The 18111-nt window shown below is 52.3% G+C and overlaps 1 protein-coding gene across 3 annotated transcripts in view; it reads left to right on the top strand.

The window, feature by feature from the left end:
• Positions 1–17340, top strand: part of ZBTB7A (zinc finger and BTB domain containing 7A) — a 30121-nt gene extending 12781 nt beyond the window's left edge. For all 3 annotated transcript variants that reach the window (XM_056822425.1, XM_056822426.1, XM_056822427.1), the window contains exons 2-3: positions 5947–7175; positions 11644–17340. In XM_056822425.1, the coding sequence (XP_056678403.1) occupies positions 5962–7175; positions 11644–12085 (1656 nt within the window). In that variant the 5' untranslated portion in view covers positions 5947–5961 and the 3' untranslated portion in view covers positions 12086–17340. The remainder of the gene's footprint in view (positions 1–5946; positions 7176–11643) is intronic.
• The last annotated feature ends 771 nt before the right edge of the window (positions 17341–18111 follow it).

The raw sequence follows: 18111 nt of genomic DNA, 5'->3' as shown, positions 1-18111 counted from the left end.
GATGATTTGCCATCTGCATTGTTGGAGAGGACATGCAAATCAATGAGTTCCCAGATCTGTTTGAGCCCTTAAAAGATTTCTTTTTGTTCAAAGGGGTCTGTCCAAGAGGAATGGGATTGAATGAGGAAACTTCTCATGGGCCTTTTTGCTCCTAGAAGTTGAAAAATGGTGGTAATTTCCATATCCCAGATTGGTTGAGGGAAAGATTAGGATTTTCCCTGCTCCCCCTCTCTACCTTCTCATTTCCTTTCCTCCACTGTTAGTGATCCAGGGTGGGCTATTTTATTTGTTAGCAAATTGGGCCCCCCTTCAGAGATGGCTTAGGGGCTTTAAACAGGTGGATAGCACACCCGTATCCAAGGCTTCCACCACTCTGTACCTAAGCTGAGCTCCTTAGCTGGGCACAGCTTCTGTAATCAGAGAGTAACTTGACTTCCATGTCTAATTTGGGCCTGACCTCATGCTTCAGGGAAGACAGGCGAGGGAGGAGTCCTGGGGTCTGACCTGGGAAGACTGACCCATCAGAGAGCCAGGGTGAATTAAATGCTAATTTAATAAGAACTCATGCTTCTGAGTTGCTGTAAAGTTTGCAAGCACTTTTCTCACAGTCTTCCTTGGTAGTTAGTGTGGTGAGGGTTATTCCCATCTTACAGATGAGGAACTGAGGCCTAAAGGTGAAGACACTTGCCCACTACAGCTGGTAAAGTATCAGACGGAAGTCAGGGCTTTTGGCCCTATATGCAGTGCTTGCCCCTCTGGATTATGTGCTCTTGCATCTTGTTGTAGATTACTTTATAGTTTAGAAAAGTGTGATCTAGAGGGTATATTAGTTAGAATGAAGAAGTGAGCCCGATGGCCTGGGACCGGACTGTCGGGGCAGGTTTACTGGAGGAAGCAGGACTTAAAGTAGGCTCAGGAATATGGGGAGGATGGGGATAGGGAACGACATTGTTGTATACATTGAATCAAGTTCACAAAATCCTTTTTTAAATTCATTTTTATTTTCTGAATTTAGCAAACACTAAATAGAATGAGTGTTTGCATATATATAGGAGAACAGTTATACTGCAGTGAAAACAGCAACTCTCTTGTGTAGGCCCTATTTGTGAAGTTGAGACCAAGAGGAGCTCGGAGCCTCCAGAGCCTGCCTGCTTCACACAATACTCTTATCCTCTCTCCTCCCCTATCTTCCATGGCAGAGGGACAGGACATGGCATGGCTGGGGAGAGTCTGCCTAGAGGAAGAGGGGCTGAGTTGGCTGAGTCTTTCCCTAGCTGTTTGGCATACAAAGGACAGAAAAAAGAGAAAAAGCCCTGGGTTTAGAGGATCCAGTTTCCAATTTCAATTCTATTTAATACCTGAATGACTTGGGACAAATTACTGCCCTTATCAGGGCCTCAGTTTCCTCCTCTATAAAAAGAGAGTCAGACTAGATTATCTGTAAGATCTCTTCTGCTTCCATTCTGTGATCCTCTCATAATAATCCCTCACAGCCATAAAACCCTTTAGAGTTCACACACAGACACACATGTGTGCCCTGTTTTGCAGATAGGGAAATGATCGGGGAGGGCTACTGCCTTGTCTGGTATCACATGGCTTATATAAGTGGCACAGCCAGAAGTCCAGTCCAGGTCTCCTGACTTGGGTTCTTTCCATTCTGCTGGACTGCTCTGTGCAGTGGGCTTAGGAGTTGGGGTAGGATTTGACAATGAGCTCACCTGGAGCGAGGTCTTCTGGCCCTTATGTTTTCCTGAGGAAGCCCAAGCCAGGATTGGACATGTGCTCTAGATAAGCCATTGACCAAATAATCAACAGTCGACTTGGATTGCCCATGGAGGTTGCCCCTAGGAGTGAATTCCCATTGAGTTTGAACTCTTGTACTCTGCCACCCTTGATGGGATGGTGGCCTGGGAGGGGAGGAGTATATACTTTCTTCTCTTTTCTAAATACAAGCTGATCCTCCATTTCCCAGTCAATAAGAAAGTTTTCTCTCTGTGCGTCCAGGCTAATGCTAGGTGCCATGAGGGTACTAAAATCAAAATATCAAGGAAAAAGGCCCAAACTAATTACTGTCTTATTACCTTGGGCAAAAATCTACTTTCCTTTTCTAGATCTCATTTTCCCCATCTGCAAAATAGGAGTAGGAACCCTTACCTCCCCCTTACCTCAAGGACTGATGTGAGGAAGATCTAATGAGATAATGGATAGGAAAATGCTTCAGCAACATAAACATCATCAAAATGTAAGGCAGAGCCAGAGGCCTTGCTCCTGGGGACCTCCCAGTGACTGAAGAACTCCAGACAGCTGCACTTTCATGCTGATTGGTTCCTCCTCACTGGGCTAGTGCAGCTGTGAGGAGAGAAGGAAGAGAAAGAGAAAGAGGGAGAAAGAAGAGACTGGAGAGTCAGGGAAGCACAAGTATAAATCTGTATTTCTCCTGTGCACTTAGACCTAGCAATCACTTTGCTTCCACTTCTGGTGTTCATCATGCCAGCTAGAATAGGAACAAGGTCTCCTGATTCCAAGACTAGCTTTTCTCTCACCACCCCTCAGAGGAGGAGATGGTAGACAGCTCAGGAAAGAAGGTTTATGGGCCTGTTTTCTCCTCTGATGACCTAGGGGGTTAGACTGGGCTTGGGGTGAGGAGCCCAGCCTTGACTGGGATCACTGGAAATGGCACCATGTGAAGATCCCCCTCCCCTGGCTTCCACTCACTTGCAGTCTGACCTTGAAAGTCTCTTTCCTTCTCTCTGTCTCAGTTTCCCCATCTATAAAATGAAGGAGTTGCTGGCTTCTAAGGTCTTTCCAGCAACTAGACCCTATGATTCCCTGGCCTGGAATCTGGGATGGTGCCAGCACACACACCCTACCCCCTACTATCCCCTACCCCCTCAAATTCCCTCATGCCTGCCCCCAAGCAGCCTTGCTGCAAATTGCCAACTCTTCCCCTGTCCCCACCCCCAATATGTGTGGGGAAAGGAGGAAGTTGGAACTGAATGGGAGGGGAATAGAAAGGACCAGGCAGGCTTGATAAACAGCCAGGATGAGACAGCAGGGAGGGAGGGGGAGGCAGTAGAGGAAAGGACTCCTGGGAAGTGTAGTCTCCCATCTTGACTGTTGTGAGGCTCACAGGAGGCCAGCCAGCACAAAAGGCACTCTGTGCATCCGGCAGGGCTGCCCGGCCAGGCAGGGCAGAGCCCTCGTGACCTGCTGGCTATTTGCCCCTCCCACCCCCCACTGCAGATTGTAATAACTGATGTTCATTTACTGCTTTAAGATCTGCAAATCTTTTTTTAGTTTTACATCCATTATCAAGTGAGCTGCAAAATACTTTCATGGAAGGGGGACTCACCTGCCCAGCCTCTCCCTCCTCAGATCTTGCTTTTCCTTCTTGGAGCTCCTAGTACCAGGCTCCTTGCCTCTGGGGGATTCAGAAGCTTGAGGGATCCAGTTAGACCCTAGGATGAACTTCTTGGTGCCACAGTTGGGCAATGGTAGTCAGGGGCCCAGTGAACCATCCATGACTCCTATCAGCTCTTGACAGTAAGAGAATAACCCATATCACCAGCTCCCTAGCTTGCAAACATCCAGGCCTTGGGTTCTCATCCAGAAGCCAGAACTTCCTGGACTTGTCCCAGAAAAGGGCCTCATTGCCTTGCCTTTGATCCTGACTCTAACTAAAAGGGAGATTGGGGTTCCTTTTGGCCCTAAGGTAGAAATGACTCTCCTCTCTTTGAGGCCTGTCTACCCTTTCCTGCTAGCTAAGGGAAGGAAAGTTGGCTGGGCCCTGGGGGAGGTGGCAGGAGGGGACAAGGCATTTTCACTCTCCTCCATCTCTGGGTGAGATTCCATAGGGAAGGGAGCTGGGTGGGTGGGTGGGTAGATGAGTCATGGCCATGTAGGAAAAAGCAGAGGGAGGGGAAGAAAGACCAAATTCTAGGGATCCCAGAGAACCAAATGGGAAAGACTTCTTTGCAATGAGGCTTCAAAAGAAGAAGGAACTTGGGGACCATCTAGTTCCATCTCCTTATATTAAAGAGAAGGAAACAGGCCCAGAGAGGGGCAGTGCCTTACCTAAAGTCACACAGTGAGTCAGTACCATGGCCAGGATTCTGGCACCCACATCTGACTTCTTGGTCAGGGCACTTTCCACTCTAATGCTGTATACTGCCCACTCAGTTCTGACCCTTCAAGAATTATTCTTTCCTAAGGCCCTACCCAAGTGGAGCTTGAGGAGATGGTGGACAGGTGGGGGCTTAGTGGCAGGGCAAGAACCTGCTTCTCTTTAGGGGAGCCTTTCATTGTGGGAAGGGCCCTATCAGGGAGTTCCAGATGGCAAACAGCCTGATTTCCCCATGATTACTCACTCACAGGGAGGGCCCAGCACCGTGTCCTCGGGGGCTCTTTACATCCAGAAAGCAGCAAGTTTATCCTGTATGGTTACTGAGGCATTGTCATCTGTGACTTACTGTGTATGTAGCCAGGTTCTAGAAAGCCTCGGTTTTAAAGGAAAATCTATTTGGTTAATAAATATTAGGATCCAGACAGTGGGCTGCCCCGTGGGTGGCAAAGAAGGAATGATTACTCCACTATCAAGATGACTACGTGCCCACCACTTCCTTCCCATGCTAGTTCCTCACCCCAGACCCCACCAGACTCCGAGAACCTCCAGGGTATGAAGCAGCTGTTTGGTCCCTAGGTTTGGTGGAGACTGTCTCAGGAGTGACACGTTTTCTAGCCTGTGGTTGTCTGCTGGCTGAGCCATCTTTATTGCTCCTAACTCTTGGACTCTGGGACCCTCTTTTCCTGTTCCCCACATTGGGTTTGGCTTGTTCTTTCCTTCTGCTGGGAGCTGGGGCTCTGAAGCCTGTACTGCCAGTGGGAGACAAGGGGGGAGGGGGAAGAGAGGAGGTTCTTTTCACTAGTGCTTCCTTGCTTCACTTTCCTCTTAGAGGAAATGCCAAAAAAAAAAACATTGAACTGGGAAGTCCAAAGTCCTGAGTTCAGGTTTTGACTCTTCCCATTTTCTAGCTTTATGTAAAGTCTGTGGGCTGAGTCATTGAACCCCACTGAAGTTACCCTTGTTGTGAGGTTGGCCTGTAATAAAATGTGGATAATAATTTTGTCCTAGCTATATCCTAGGATTTTGTGATAAAAACTTTTGGAGACCTAAAAGCCCTCTAGCAGTGGGGTGTGATTGATTATTTTAGTCTCAGTTCTGTGTTTGACTTACTTTATGACCCTGGTCAGGTCAGTTCCTCTCCCTGGGCCTCAGTTTTCTCTAAAAGAATGGGTGGTCTATATGGTTTCTAATATCTCTTCCAGTATTCTGAGTCTATGATTCCTCCTTATTAGCATGCACCTGGCTTTAGCATACAGCCCGGACATGGCTGGAGGTATATCTATGTTTGAGCCTCCCCGAGGCGGCCACAACTCAGCCCCTCCCTGTCCCTCTGACTCATCTCTAAAGGGGGTTGGCCTTGTGGTTACCTCCATTTCCCCCAGGCCAGACCCTCTGCTCAGGGAGGGAGTCTTAAATGGAAGAGACCCCCTACATTTGTTCTGTTCCCACTGAAGGAGTCATTACAAGTCTCTACAAAGGCCTTTCATGTGCCCAGCATAGTGCTAGGGGCTTTGGGGGTAGGAATAGATATGATTTTTTATCATTGTCATTAGGGTAACAAACTCTAACAGAGAAAAGCTTTTCAGGGGTTCTGAGGACCAGAAGAGGCTTCCTAGAGGAGTTGAGCTTTAAGCCTGAGGGGGAGGCAGTAGGCTAGTGAGTGGTGGGGAGCCACTGAAGAATGAGGGTTATGAAAGTGGCTGCTGTATTCTGCTCTTCCTGAAGGGTGGAGGCGGGGGTGGGGGTGGGGATGGGGGTAGGTGGTGGCGGACCCTGCTCCATGGGCACAGCTTCATTCTCCCCCTCTCGCCCGCCCTGTCCAGATCTTGGCATAGAAGATGGCCGGTGGTGTGGACGGCCCCATCGGGATCCCCTTCCCTGACCACAGCAGCGACATTCTGAGCAGCCTGAATGAACAGAGGACCCATGGCCTACTGTGTGACGTGGTCATCCTGGTGGAGGGCCGAGAGTTCCCCACACACCGCTCTGTGCTGGCTGCCTGCAGCCAGTACTTCAAGAAGCTTTTCACCTCGGGGGCTGTAGTGGACCAGCAGAATGTCTACGAGATCGACTTTGTGAGCGCCGAAGCCCTCACCGCCCTGGTGGACTTTGCCTACACCGCAACCCTCACCGTCAGCACATCCAATGTCAGTGACATCCTCAACGCTGCTCGCCTGCTGGAGATCCCGGCCGTCAGTGACGTTTGTGCCGACCTCCTGGACCGCCAAATTCTGGCCAAGAATGACCAGATGGATTTAGTAGATCAAATTGATCAGCGGAACCACCTCAGAGCCAAGGAGTACCTTGAATTCTTCCAGAGCAACCCCATCAACAGCCTCCCCAACAGCTTCCCGTGGACCAACCCCAACTTTGCCGGCCCAGAGGATGAGGAGGATGAGGAGGCGGCAGCGGCAGCTGCCGCGGCAGCCACAGCAGCCACTGGTGGTGAAAGCAATGGCCTGGACTTCTATGCCCAGGGTGAGCGACCAAAGGCCAATGATGGTGACCCAGACAGCAGTCAGGGCCTGTGGCCCGACCGTGATGAGGAGGCAGCCTCAGGGGCCAGCCTCTTCCCCCCCTCGCAGAATGGGCACTATGGAGGCCGTGGCGGTGGTGCTGGGGGTGAGGAGGAAGCTGCCTCCCTTTCAGAGGCGCCAGAGCCAGGGGACTCCCCTGGCCTCCTATCAGGGACGGCTGATGGGGAGGACGGCGATGGGGCAGAGGTGGACGGGCTGGCTGCCAGTGCCCTGCTGCAGCAGATGATCACCTCGGTGGGGCGGCAGGCTGGTGGTGGGGGCAGTGAGGAAGATCAGCGCAAGGAGGACGAGGGTGTCATGGATTATTACTTGAAGTATTTCAGTGGCTCCCATGAGGGCGACGTCTACCCGTCGTGGTCCCAGAAGGTGGAGAAGAAGATCAGGGCCAAAGCATTCCAGAAGTGCCCCATCTGTGAGAAGGTGATCCAAGGGGCAGGCAAACTGCCTCGTCACATTCGCACCCACACTGGTGAAAAGCCCTATGAGTGTAACATCTGCAAAGTCCGATTTACCAGGTGAGCTGGCAGGGGAACTCCGGGCATCTCTCTCATTGGCATTAGAGGGGGCAGGGAGTGAAAAAATCTGGGGGGGTCCACACTGGAGGTGTCCGTGGTCACCAGGGAGGGAGGCTGTATGTTGCGTAGAGAAGAGCGGAGGAGATCTCTGGCCGCAGTCCTGTCTCTGATACCTCCCAGCTCTGTGGTTCTGGGTCAGTTGACTTTCTTTCTTTGGGTCTCTATTTCCTTCTCCACAAGGTGATCTTACAGCTCCCTCTCAGCTCTGACTTCTGTAGTGGTTCTCTGGATGCCCGTAGAGAAGAGGAGCTTCAATTCTGAGACCTTCAGGGGAGCTGAGGGTGGGGTAGGATGGAATTGTGCCTGGGAAGAGCAGGGGTCCCTGGGCCTCAGAGAGGAGATAGAGGTCTCGAGTCCAAGCTACTCAGCTCTTATCAGAGAGGAAGAGAAGAGGGGAAGAGATAGGCCAGGCCAGGGAGAGGATCTGTTTCCTGGGGCAAAGGGAAGCTTGTTCCCCCCTGTTTTCTCTCAGCAAGGCCCAGCCGGGTTCTGCCACTGCCCTTTACCGGCCTTTCTCTTGTCCTGAGAGCTCCTCCCCTTCATGTCCCCCTCCCCCACACACACACTTTGGGGCCAGTGACTCAGCTCTCCCCTGGGCCCAGTCTGGGGTTCCCCCAGCCCCACCCAGTGTGAAAACTGAAGAAAGATGCCATTGTCCCAGGTTCTCTGTGGGCCCTCCCCAAAGGGGCCCTCCCTACACCCCTGGCTGGCCCCCTCCCCAGCTGTAGGAGGAATCTTCATTCCTCAAACAGAAAGGGAGGGGATGTAGAAGGTGAGCAAGGCTGTTTTTTATTTCCATCAGAACGGGGGAGGTGGGGTCAGAGAACCCCTTCCCCATACTCTAGTAGAAGAGGAGGCAAGAAAGACAAGCAAGGGGTGTGTCATACTCAAGAGGCCTGGAATGTCAGTTATGTACCAGGAGCCAGATTGGGGGGAGGGGGGGTGCAGAGAGCACTGCCTGGGAGTTAGGAAGCCTGGGTTCTAGTCTGGCCCTTGCTACCTTATTCACAGCACAACCTCAAGGAAGTCACTTCCTTTCCTTGGACCTCAGTGTCCTCTTCAGTCCATTTAGGGGGTTGAACTCGATTACACCCGAGGTCCTTTTACCCCTAAAAATGAAAGAGAGAAATAGTCTGGTAAGTGCTGCTCCTGTTAGGGTCTACAGAGCCCAGTGGAAACCGTCTTTCTCCAGGGAGAAGCAGAACCTAGCATTCCCAAGAGGGGGGATCGGGTAGCCCAAGGCTCCTCTGCTTAGAAGTCTTCGTGGAGCCCTCCTTGGGCGTTCATGTTTGTGCTTGACTTCATGTGGCAAGAGATCTTCTAGTCAGGGAAGGAACAGACCCAGGGAGTTTCCAGGATGCTGAAGGACTCAGAAGCCACTGAGCAAACCAAGGTCCAATGGAGAAGGGAGAAATCCCCAAGGGTTGAGGAGCAGGGAGCAGAAGCCATCTGAAAGGGCAGAGAGATGGGATAGTCAGTCCCAGTGCAGAGCAAGACCTCCAAAGGCAGGAAGAAGCCATTCCAATTTCTATACAGGTCCAGATGTATTTTCTTCCCCACAATTCTGAAGCATATATGTGTGTATTATTCTGTCCATTTTGAAGAAACAGGCCCAGGGAGGAGACATGACCTATTTAGGGCCACATAGCTAATGAGAGGAAGGATTTGAACCCACATCCTTAAGCTCCCAACCAAGCAAACTCAAAGAGTGACTTGGCAAGTGATACCACCTCCGGCCAGCACTCTGCTCCCAAACCTGAAGATGCCAGTGAAGAGTAGTGCATTTTCCCCCCAATACATCTAGCCCTGGGCAGTGGGTCCCAAGTGCCCCCTACCCCACTCAATGCCAGTCCCGGAGCCCTGGGGAGCCCACTGGGGACTTCCCCTTGCCCAGAGCTCAGTTTCACTCTGAATCAAAGGCAGCTCTGTTGTGGGGGGAGGGGTGTCTCCCTAGTCAGAATTTCTCCTGAAGCCAGCCCCAGAGGGCAAAAGCCTGGGCGAGGGTCCCTAGGGGTCTTTCCAGGGCACTTTCTTGTCTTGTGAGAGGGAAAGGAAGGAGGAAAGCTGTGGGCCCAGGGCCAAGAGACAGAGTTCTGGGCCCAGTCTGACACTTGTGTCACCTGGAACAGGTCATGTCCCCTCTGGCCTCATTTCCTTATCAGAAGAATGGGGACAATATAGGCAGTGCTTGCTGTGAAGAAAGAACTTTGTGAGGCATAAGAAGAAAGCTCTAGAAAAGCAGCATGCATTATTAGCCCGTGTCAGTTAAGGGGAAACGGAAGCCCCCTAGGGAGGGGCAGGAGTGATTTGTCTGTGGTCACATGGGGGAGAGCATAATCTAGATTCAAACTCGGGGCCTCTGGCTCGGAGCCTCTCAGAGTTCTTGACTCCTACTCCCAGGGTCTCCCCGGTCTACCCAGTCAGCCCCCTACCATCTGCTCCTGTTGCTCTGAGAACTTTTTTAGCACTTGGCGCTGGAGCTGCCCTAGGCTTTACCCTCTCTCCAACCCTGGGCAGTCTTTTTCTTCCCACTCTGACTAGGGGCTTGAGGCCTCTCCCCCCCCTTCCCACCAGCCATTCTCCTTAGCTAGGCCCCTCCTACCCACCCTCTCATAGGACCCAGAGTCAGCAGGGGCCCCCAGTGAGTCACCAGGCACATTGAGTAAGATGGGGGCCTGTGGCAGAGACTGGGCCATAATTATACAGTCGTCACCAAAGGGTTAGGAAACCCACTGCCTCCCACCTCCAATCCCAGCTCATTGAGGGACCCTGCCCCTCCCAGCCAAGGCTGCCGAGATCCAAAGGGCTGCTCCTCCTTTCCTTCTCTCTCTGGCTTAGGAAAGCCCCACCTCCCAGTGGGTTCTGGAGAGACAGGAACTTCCTCCTGGAGCAGGGAGGGAAGCTGCAGACCTTGGGCAAGTTCTTGTTTTTCTCAGCCTCAGTTTCCCCATTTGTTAAATGATGATATTGGCCCTTTCTCAGTGCCTCCTCCCCCCAGGGGTAGTGCAGTGAGGTTCAGATGAGACAATAAATGGGAAAGTGACCAGTCAACTCAGAATTTGCTTAAGTGATACTGATGGTGATGCTGCTGCTTGTCTTTGGATCTTAGAACAGCACAGAGAACTGGAGGAGAGGGGAAGAAGGTCCCTGAGAATCAGTCGGTCAATGAGCCTTGAGCACCCACTGTGTGCTGGGCCCTGACAGAAGTGGAGGAGTTACTGCCCTTCTGGGAAGGAGGAACCCAAACAGGGCAGTGGAGCAGAGGTAGCCACACAGAAGAGATCCCAGGAACCTGAGGGCTCCCAGGGCCCCTGTGGGGCTGCCGAAATGAAAGCAGAAGCTCTGGCTTCTAGGATGGGGTGACAAAAAGAAGCCCCTTCTGCTTAGCAAAGACTAGAGGAGATGAAACCTTGGTTTCCTGTGGAATGGGGCCTGATAATCCCTTCCCATATCTCTGCCAGAGGCTTCAAGGAACTCTGAATGGGAAAGAGACAGCTATCCAAGGATGCTTTGGGATAGAATGGTGTACTTCATTTTTCCTCCTTGGCAAACCAAGAAGGGTTGCATTAGGTGGCCTCTGTGGGAGACTGCGCGATCTAGAGCTGAGAATTTTTACTCTTGAAATCCAGTAACCTCTTGTCTCTACCTCTGTAAAGTTATGGGGAAGGTGGGCAAGCAGCTTCTAAGCAGCTCTGGGAAGGACAGGAGTACCTGCAGAGCAGCCTTCTTCCTTATGAAGGTGGGCAGGGCCCCTTGGGAGATCCTCATTCCTTTTAATTCCTTCCCACTTTGAGGTTTCCCCCTGAAAGGCAAGCAAGAAAGCCCCAAGCAAGACTCCCTGAAAGGCCACCCCAACCTTCCTCACTCAGTGAAAAGGAAAGGGGAATAGGAGCTGGGCCTTTGCTCAGAGGCGTTAGGTGCTCTGGGGCAAGAAGGGGTCCCCTTGGAGCCTTAATCATCATGGTTTTGTTCCGAGAATCCCTGGTTCATGGTCTCCCCCTGTCACTTACTCTGTCACCATCTGTGACCTTGGGCAATTCTCTTTCCTCTTCAAAAACTATTTCTTTATCTCTGAAAAGGACATGATTCAACTAGATGGTCTCCTCAGCTCCCAATCTTTGATCCCAGCATTTTCCTCTGCTTAGAGCAGTTTGGGCAGCTCTGGGCAGAATTGGGGCTATTGTTGAGCCCCAGCTGTGGGGGGAGCCACCGTACTCGGAGCCTTCTCCCCTCCTGACCCTTGTTGAGCCAGTAAATGCCTCTTTGTTCTTAGGTCTTGTAGGGGTTGAGCCCCAGGGATGAGGCAGGGCCTGGGTAAGCCCTGAGCAGGGAAGGGACCGTAGGGGTAGCAGAGGCCCCCAGGGCCTATGATACGTGCCCACTAAGCCCTTGTCTTTGCCCCCTGCAGGCAGGACAAGCTGAAGGTGCACATGCGAAAGCACACAGGTGAGAAGCCCTATCTGTGCCAGCAGTGTGGGGCTGCCTTTGCCCACAACTACGACTTGAAGAACCACATGCGGGTGCACACGGGCCTGCGGCCCTACCAGTGCGAGAGCTGCTTCAAGACTTTCGTCCGCTCCGACCACTTGCACAGGCACCTCAAGAAAGATGGCTGCAACGGAATCCCTTCCCGCCGAGGCCGGAAGCCCCGGGTGCGCGACTCGGGGGCAGGGGCTGCTCCAGCCCCTGCCCCAGTGGCCCAGGACGGCCGGCGCCCCCGGCCAGAGAAGCACTTTAAGGAGGAAGAGGAAGAAGATGAGGAAGAAGAGCAGCCCCAGCCTGAGGCCCCGGGCAGGTTGAATGTAGCGGGAGGGTCAGCTGACGGTAACTTAACGACCGGACTCTCCTAAAACCAAAAACACACAGAAAAATTCTATCTATATACAGATCTCTCTATACATATATATATAGACATATATATATATGAAGCGTCACAAAATCTAGTTAGCTCTATCCTCCGATTTTCTCTTTAATGATGTTTTCTCCCTTCCTCTTCCAATCCCCTTCCCTTCCAGGACCCCATGATTTTTTAGAAGAAGACTATTTCTAGGCCTGCCATCCCCCTTCTCCACCAGGGAGGGGACCCAGAGATCTGGATTTGGGCCCATCCAAGGCCATTTTTGTGGTGGCATTGGTGGCAGGCTCCAGGTCCCAACTCAACTCCAGGACTTGATTTGGGCCTGGTCGGGCTCTGGAGGGTTCAAGATGGGGTGGGGGTGATTGACAGTTGGGTTTTTATTTTTCACTGGTTGGTTGGTTCCCTCCCACACCCCCTCCCCACAAGTAATGGTGTTGAGGGGTAGCGGGGAATGGTGGGGGGGCCTTCTTCCTGAGTCTTTCAGACAAGACCTTAAAAGATGTCCGTCCACTGCTAGTGGACGTTAAACTAGCCCCTTCCCCACCCTGCTCCTTGATCTTGCTCTGCACACCGCTGACCCCTCCCCTTTCCTCAGGGCACTTATTGGGGGTTGTCCCCACCCCCTCCCTCGCACAACTTTCCTATTCCCCAAAATCACCCTTCTCCCGCCCCAACTCCTGCTTTTACTCTCTCCTGGGGTGTGGGGGAGGCTGAGAATGGGGGTCATGGCTCCTAGATGCCTACTTGGGCCTCCTCTCTCCTGGCCTTTGAAACCCAAATATATTTATTTTCTTGGGCTGATAAAAGGAGATGGGGAGGCCCAGGGATGGGGGACTGGGGAAGTGGAGTGGGGTACACTGAGGGGATCCTCCCTCCTTCCTGCCTCTGCACTTACTACTTAGTGTCAGTCCCTGCTCTGTGGGCTTCCTCTCCATCTCTGCAACCCCCCCCCCTCCCCGCCCGGCCAGGGTGAGCCGTATCAGGGACCCCGTCATCTCACCCTGCCAGGGGAGGTGGGGGGGGCCACTTAACAGCCTGTGTGGCCTTGCCAGGGCCCCAGAGGCCTTCCCAGCCCCTCTTGGGGAAAGAGATGTTCAGAGATTATAAAAGCCCTTTCCCTCAAAAAGCACTTTTTAGATTATTTTTAAAACACCTTTCCAGAGAGGCAGCACAGGGTGAATGTTGGCAGAGAGGATGGAGGGAGAGGCAGGGTGGTCAGGGCAGCTGGTGCCAGGACCAGGGCCAGGCAGGTGGGGAGGGGAAGGAGAGAGAGTGGAGATGTTTGATGCAGTGAAAGCAATAAGTAAAAAAAAATTTATAAAATGGAAGAAAAAAAGTAGAAAAAGACAAAAAAACCAACCACGTTTGAAGTCTTAGCACTTTGTGATGGAACGGGTACTACACTTTATCTGAATTCTTAATTTAAAAAAATGTTTACAAGTTGCAACCAACTTCTATGGAAAACTAAAAAGATAAAAAAGTGATTATTACAAAAAAAAAAGAAAAAAGTAGAGAAATTCCTTTAAAAATCAATTTATTTTTGTAAAAAATAATAAAAAGAAAAACCCACTGATGCAGAATCCACTTCTGTTTCCCTCAGTAGAACCAGGAACTGGGCTTTAGGGGGTTCTGCTATAGGACTAGAACCTTCTAGAATATTTGCCCATTGCAACAAAGCTTGAATCTCAGGCAGGAATATGGGGTTTTGTGTTGGGATGATTTTTTTTCCTTTCCTCCATTTTGTTCTCTCTTCTTTGGTTCTGTCATGGTTGCTCCATGTCTTACTTGCCATTGTTGGCCAGAGATGTGGCTCCTGGCCCTAGCGGGTCTCCTGAGAGAAGGGAGTTCTGAGAAAGGGCTCTGTCTAGATCACTTACATTACAACCAGCTAGACCAGTCTGAATGGTCTTTCTGAAATGCCTGCCTCCCATTGCCCTTGGCCCCTCGTGTCCCCTCCACCCTATTTCCCACTCCTTGCCCATACTCCCTCAGGACCTGCCTTTTGGCTTCCTTCCAACATTGGCAGACTAAAAACATGGCTAGCAGAGTCTGCCTAGAGCGGCCATCTTGAAAGGCCTGTTACCATTAAATGGGGCCCGTAGATGGGGGAAGTACCCAATTTCAGGGCTTCTTTTGCCCTTGACACCCTTGTTTTTATTCTGAGGCACTGACTGTCAAATGAGGGCCTCTCCCTGGGATGCCCATCCCTAAAGAGCTGGCTATGGCTGAGCCTTAGGCCATGAATGGGGGGTGGAAAAGGTGTTGGGGGAAACATCTTCCAGAGGCCAGACCGCTCTAGACTCCATGGACAGGTCTGTTGGAGTTCTCACCTGTCAGCATAGCCCTGGCCCCTGTTGCCCCCCCCCCGAATTTCTGCAATTCTCTGGGAGGAGAGGGTTTGGGGGTCCTCCCCGGGGCTCCTAGCTCCCACCCCCAATCCCTGGCCAGTAGGGAGAGGGCCCTGTGCCCTGGCCACTCTGACTCCTATACTCCTAGAGGGCACCTCTGCTTAGCACTGGCCCCCCTCACACATATGCAAAATCCCAGTGCAGATGGACTTGTAAATAGACGCAACTCTGGAGTTCCTTCTGGTGAAGCCCCCAAGCGGTGGTATCTGTTTCCTTAGCTTCAGCCGCCAGCATCCCATCTCCCGACTCCCTCCTTCCCCTCCTTCCCTTTCCCTGCGCACCTTCGAGATGTCAAAAAGGGAAGTTTTCATAGAAGGTGGCTTAGGAAGAGTCCCGCCCCCCCCCCCCCCCCAGTGTCTCAGGATCCCTGGGATAGGGCAGGCGGAGCAGGGGGGCTTCATCCTTCCACCCGCCAAGCGGGAGCTGGAGCCCAGCCTTGGCTGACTACTCTGGCCCCTCCCAGCCTCAGCCTGGCCTATTTCACACCTGAAAAATCACAGGGTGAGCTATTTTGGAATCACCATCTGCTCCAGGGAGGGAGGAGTGACAGGCTCCCCAGCAAGGGGGAGGCGAGCAGAGGGGGGCATTTCTGGGGAACATTTCCCCAGGTGCAACCTCAGGACCTCCCCCTCCTCCCTTCCTGGGGCCCCTCAGCAATAAAACCAGTCAGAGCTACTTCCCAGCTGAAGCCCGGCTTGGCCTGGCAGTGCCTGGTGGGCAGCTGCATTTGGGGAACACAGATACCACCCCTTCATCTGCTGACGACATGAAATCAGAGGGGGAAGGGGATAGGACATGTAGGCAACACTTTAACACAAGCCTCAAGAAGGTTTGCACTAGACCCAGCTCCCCCTCGCCCGCTGCCTGCCTGCCTGCCTGCGTGCCGCTGCCCCCTGGGAACCCCCTTCCCTAGGCCCGTTCTGCCTTAACCTCCCCGTGCATGGGACCTCAGACAGGCTGCCCGGCTCTCCCTGCTCATCCGCATAGTGTATATAAACCTGGATTGATTTTATTTTTATTTTTAAATTAAGGTTGTGATAAAGTGTTGCCAAAGAATTATTGCATTTCAGGAAAAAACCGAAAAGCAAAGTGTGTGTGTGTGTGTGTGGTGGTGGTGGTGGTGGTGGTGGGGAACACGCTGAAGCGTCAACAGAAACAGCGAAATTTCTTTGTTCCATGGTTTTGTTTTTAAGCAACGAGACAAAATTGTTCCTTCCTTCCATCGTGGGTAAAGCCATGTTTGTGCGTCCGCTACTGGGCCAGGGCTCGCTGGAAGCGAGGGCCCTGGGGGGGCCTTCTCCCCGGGAGCCAGGGGTCTCAGGGGACCAACCTCAGTGGGGCACGGGGGAGGCCCCGCGCAGAGGGGCTCCCTCCGTCCTCCGCTGCTGGTGTCTCTAGACGGGTCAGCCAGAGGGGAGCTCACGGCTGCGGTAGGGGCTGGGGGGCACTTGGCCATGTTCCCGATGCTGCTTCTCCCTCCTTTCTCCCTCTGAGGTTAAAAGTATAAGAAACTCACCAAGACCATGCAAAAATACTATTCAAACAGGAACCAGTGAATGTAATGTGATGGATGGGGCAGGAGCGGGATGAAGAGGGGCTCTGCACTGGGTGACTGGCAGGCCGTAGTACCAAAGGATGCTGTCCCCTCGTTGGGCCAGAGGGCCCGAGGACGGGCAGGGATGGGGGACAGCCAAGGGCCGGGCCCGGGAGGCCTAAGGCTTCCCGACGCCTGGCCCCGTCAGGGATACCTGTCCCTGCCTCCATGTTTAGGGTCCCCACAGCCATTCCACAGACTTAATCTCTACCCCCCCCCCAACCTCCTCAATCATCACCTTTGTAACCAAGCTTCTGGCATCTGCCCTTTTACCTCCCTCCTTTGCGGGGGGCCTCCCCCGTTCTACCCCAGAGGTCAGAGTGGGATGAGAGCTGGGCAAAGACCCTGCTTCAGGGACAGAGGTACCTTAGATGGGGGAGGGGTTGAGGATTGGGGGTGTTGTTCTTTGCACTAATTAGACCCACTGACCACGACGGGAGTGGTTCTGTTGCACATGGCCAAGGCTGGAGGTCAGCATGGAGGAAGGGGTTCAGCCCAGGGATTTGAGGGCAAGAGGGAGGAAGAACAAAGCACTCAAATGACAGGGAGAAGGAAAGTGGGGAGCAGGAGGAGAAGCCTTTGTTCTTTGGGGAATCCATTCCTCTCCTCCCTGTCCCCCTCCCCATGCCAGACACTTCCTTGCCCGGCCGTGAGCTCCCCAGCTCTGGAGTTTAGATTGTTCAGGCAGCCGGATTGGAGAATAGAAACTATTTTTTAAGAAAGAAAGATATTTATATTTGCAGTTTATTTTAAAGAGTTATTTAAGCAGAGGAAGCGTGCGGCTGAGTCCGGCTTGAGCCTGGGGGAGCCAAGTGTCTGCAGGACGACCGAGTCCCCAGAGCCAAGTCCAGCTCTCTCTATATATCTATATATACAGATTTAAACTTTATTGGGGCGTGTGGGGGAATGGCTGTGTGGAGGGGGGAGAGGCACAAAAGAGCTTCTAGCCAGTCCCTTCCTCTTGACAATGGGGGGAAAGGGGCTGGCAAGGTGGTCAATGGGGTTCAGAGCCCTGGGGTCTGGGGGGGTTCCCAGCCAGCAGATTCAAGCACAGAGAAGACATTCCATGGACTGTATCTGAGTGTTTATAACGTGTGGGAGAAAAAAAGAAATGGATTAAAATGCACTTTTGGGGGAGGGGGGCTTTAAAAATAATTTTAAAAACCCAAAAAAAGGACAAAAATGAAACGCAAAACATTCATTTTTTCTTGTATATAAAGACCACTAAAAACAGCTGTAAACACCCCTGTTGGTTGCCTCGTTTGTCTCATTCTGCTTTATCCTGTCTGGGAGGGAGGGAGGGGGTGGGCTTGGGGTGCGGAAATACATTGTAAGGGGGAAGGGGGGAGAGAAGGGAGGGTATCACAAAACTTCCAGGGAGGAGGGGAAGTCATAAGGCCTTGAGCATTCCCATTCCAGGCTGGGGAATCCCTCAAGGTTTGGGGACCAAGAATTGGATCTGTTGGAATGAATGCTTTATTGGCAGGGAAGGTCACTTCTCTGAGCTTTTCTGGGTCTCTGAAATGATGCCATTTTAGGGTTTCCCTATACCTTCCCCCCCTCCCCCATTTGCTAGGAATCAATCCAGGCCCAGAGAAGGGGATGTGGTAATAGAAGAGCTGGGTTAGGTGGGGTGGAAGGGAGATGATGACATAAAGAATGGCGCCACCACCACCTGTCCCGATGAGATTCCTTCCAGCCCCAGGAAAGCCCCATCTTCTCCAGCAGACAACCCTGATAGTGTAGGGCAGAACAAGGGAGGCTCCCTCTGTAGCCACAGCTGTAGGGGAAACTGGGGGCCCCACACAGTCCTGATTCTACTCTGCTGCAGTATTGGTTGTTGACCAAAGGAACACTATGAAGTCAATCGTCCTTTGCACAGTCCATCGACCATGTCGTTCTTTGGGGCTAATCCATGGTGGTAAGCTGGCCATCTCCTTTGATGGCGCTACTTCCTCGGGTCCATCTGCCTCTGTCTGACCTCGGCCGATTCAATAATTGTCCCATTTGAAGAGA

Source organism: Monodelphis domestica, chromosome 3 (genome assembly GCF_027887165.1).
Source record: "Monodelphis domestica isolate mMonDom1 chromosome 3, mMonDom1.pri, whole genome shotgun sequence".
Classification (NCBI taxonomy): Eukaryota; Metazoa; Chordata; class Mammalia; order Didelphimorphia; family Didelphidae; genus Monodelphis; species Monodelphis domestica.
This window is presented reverse-complemented; position numbering and strand designations above follow the sequence as displayed.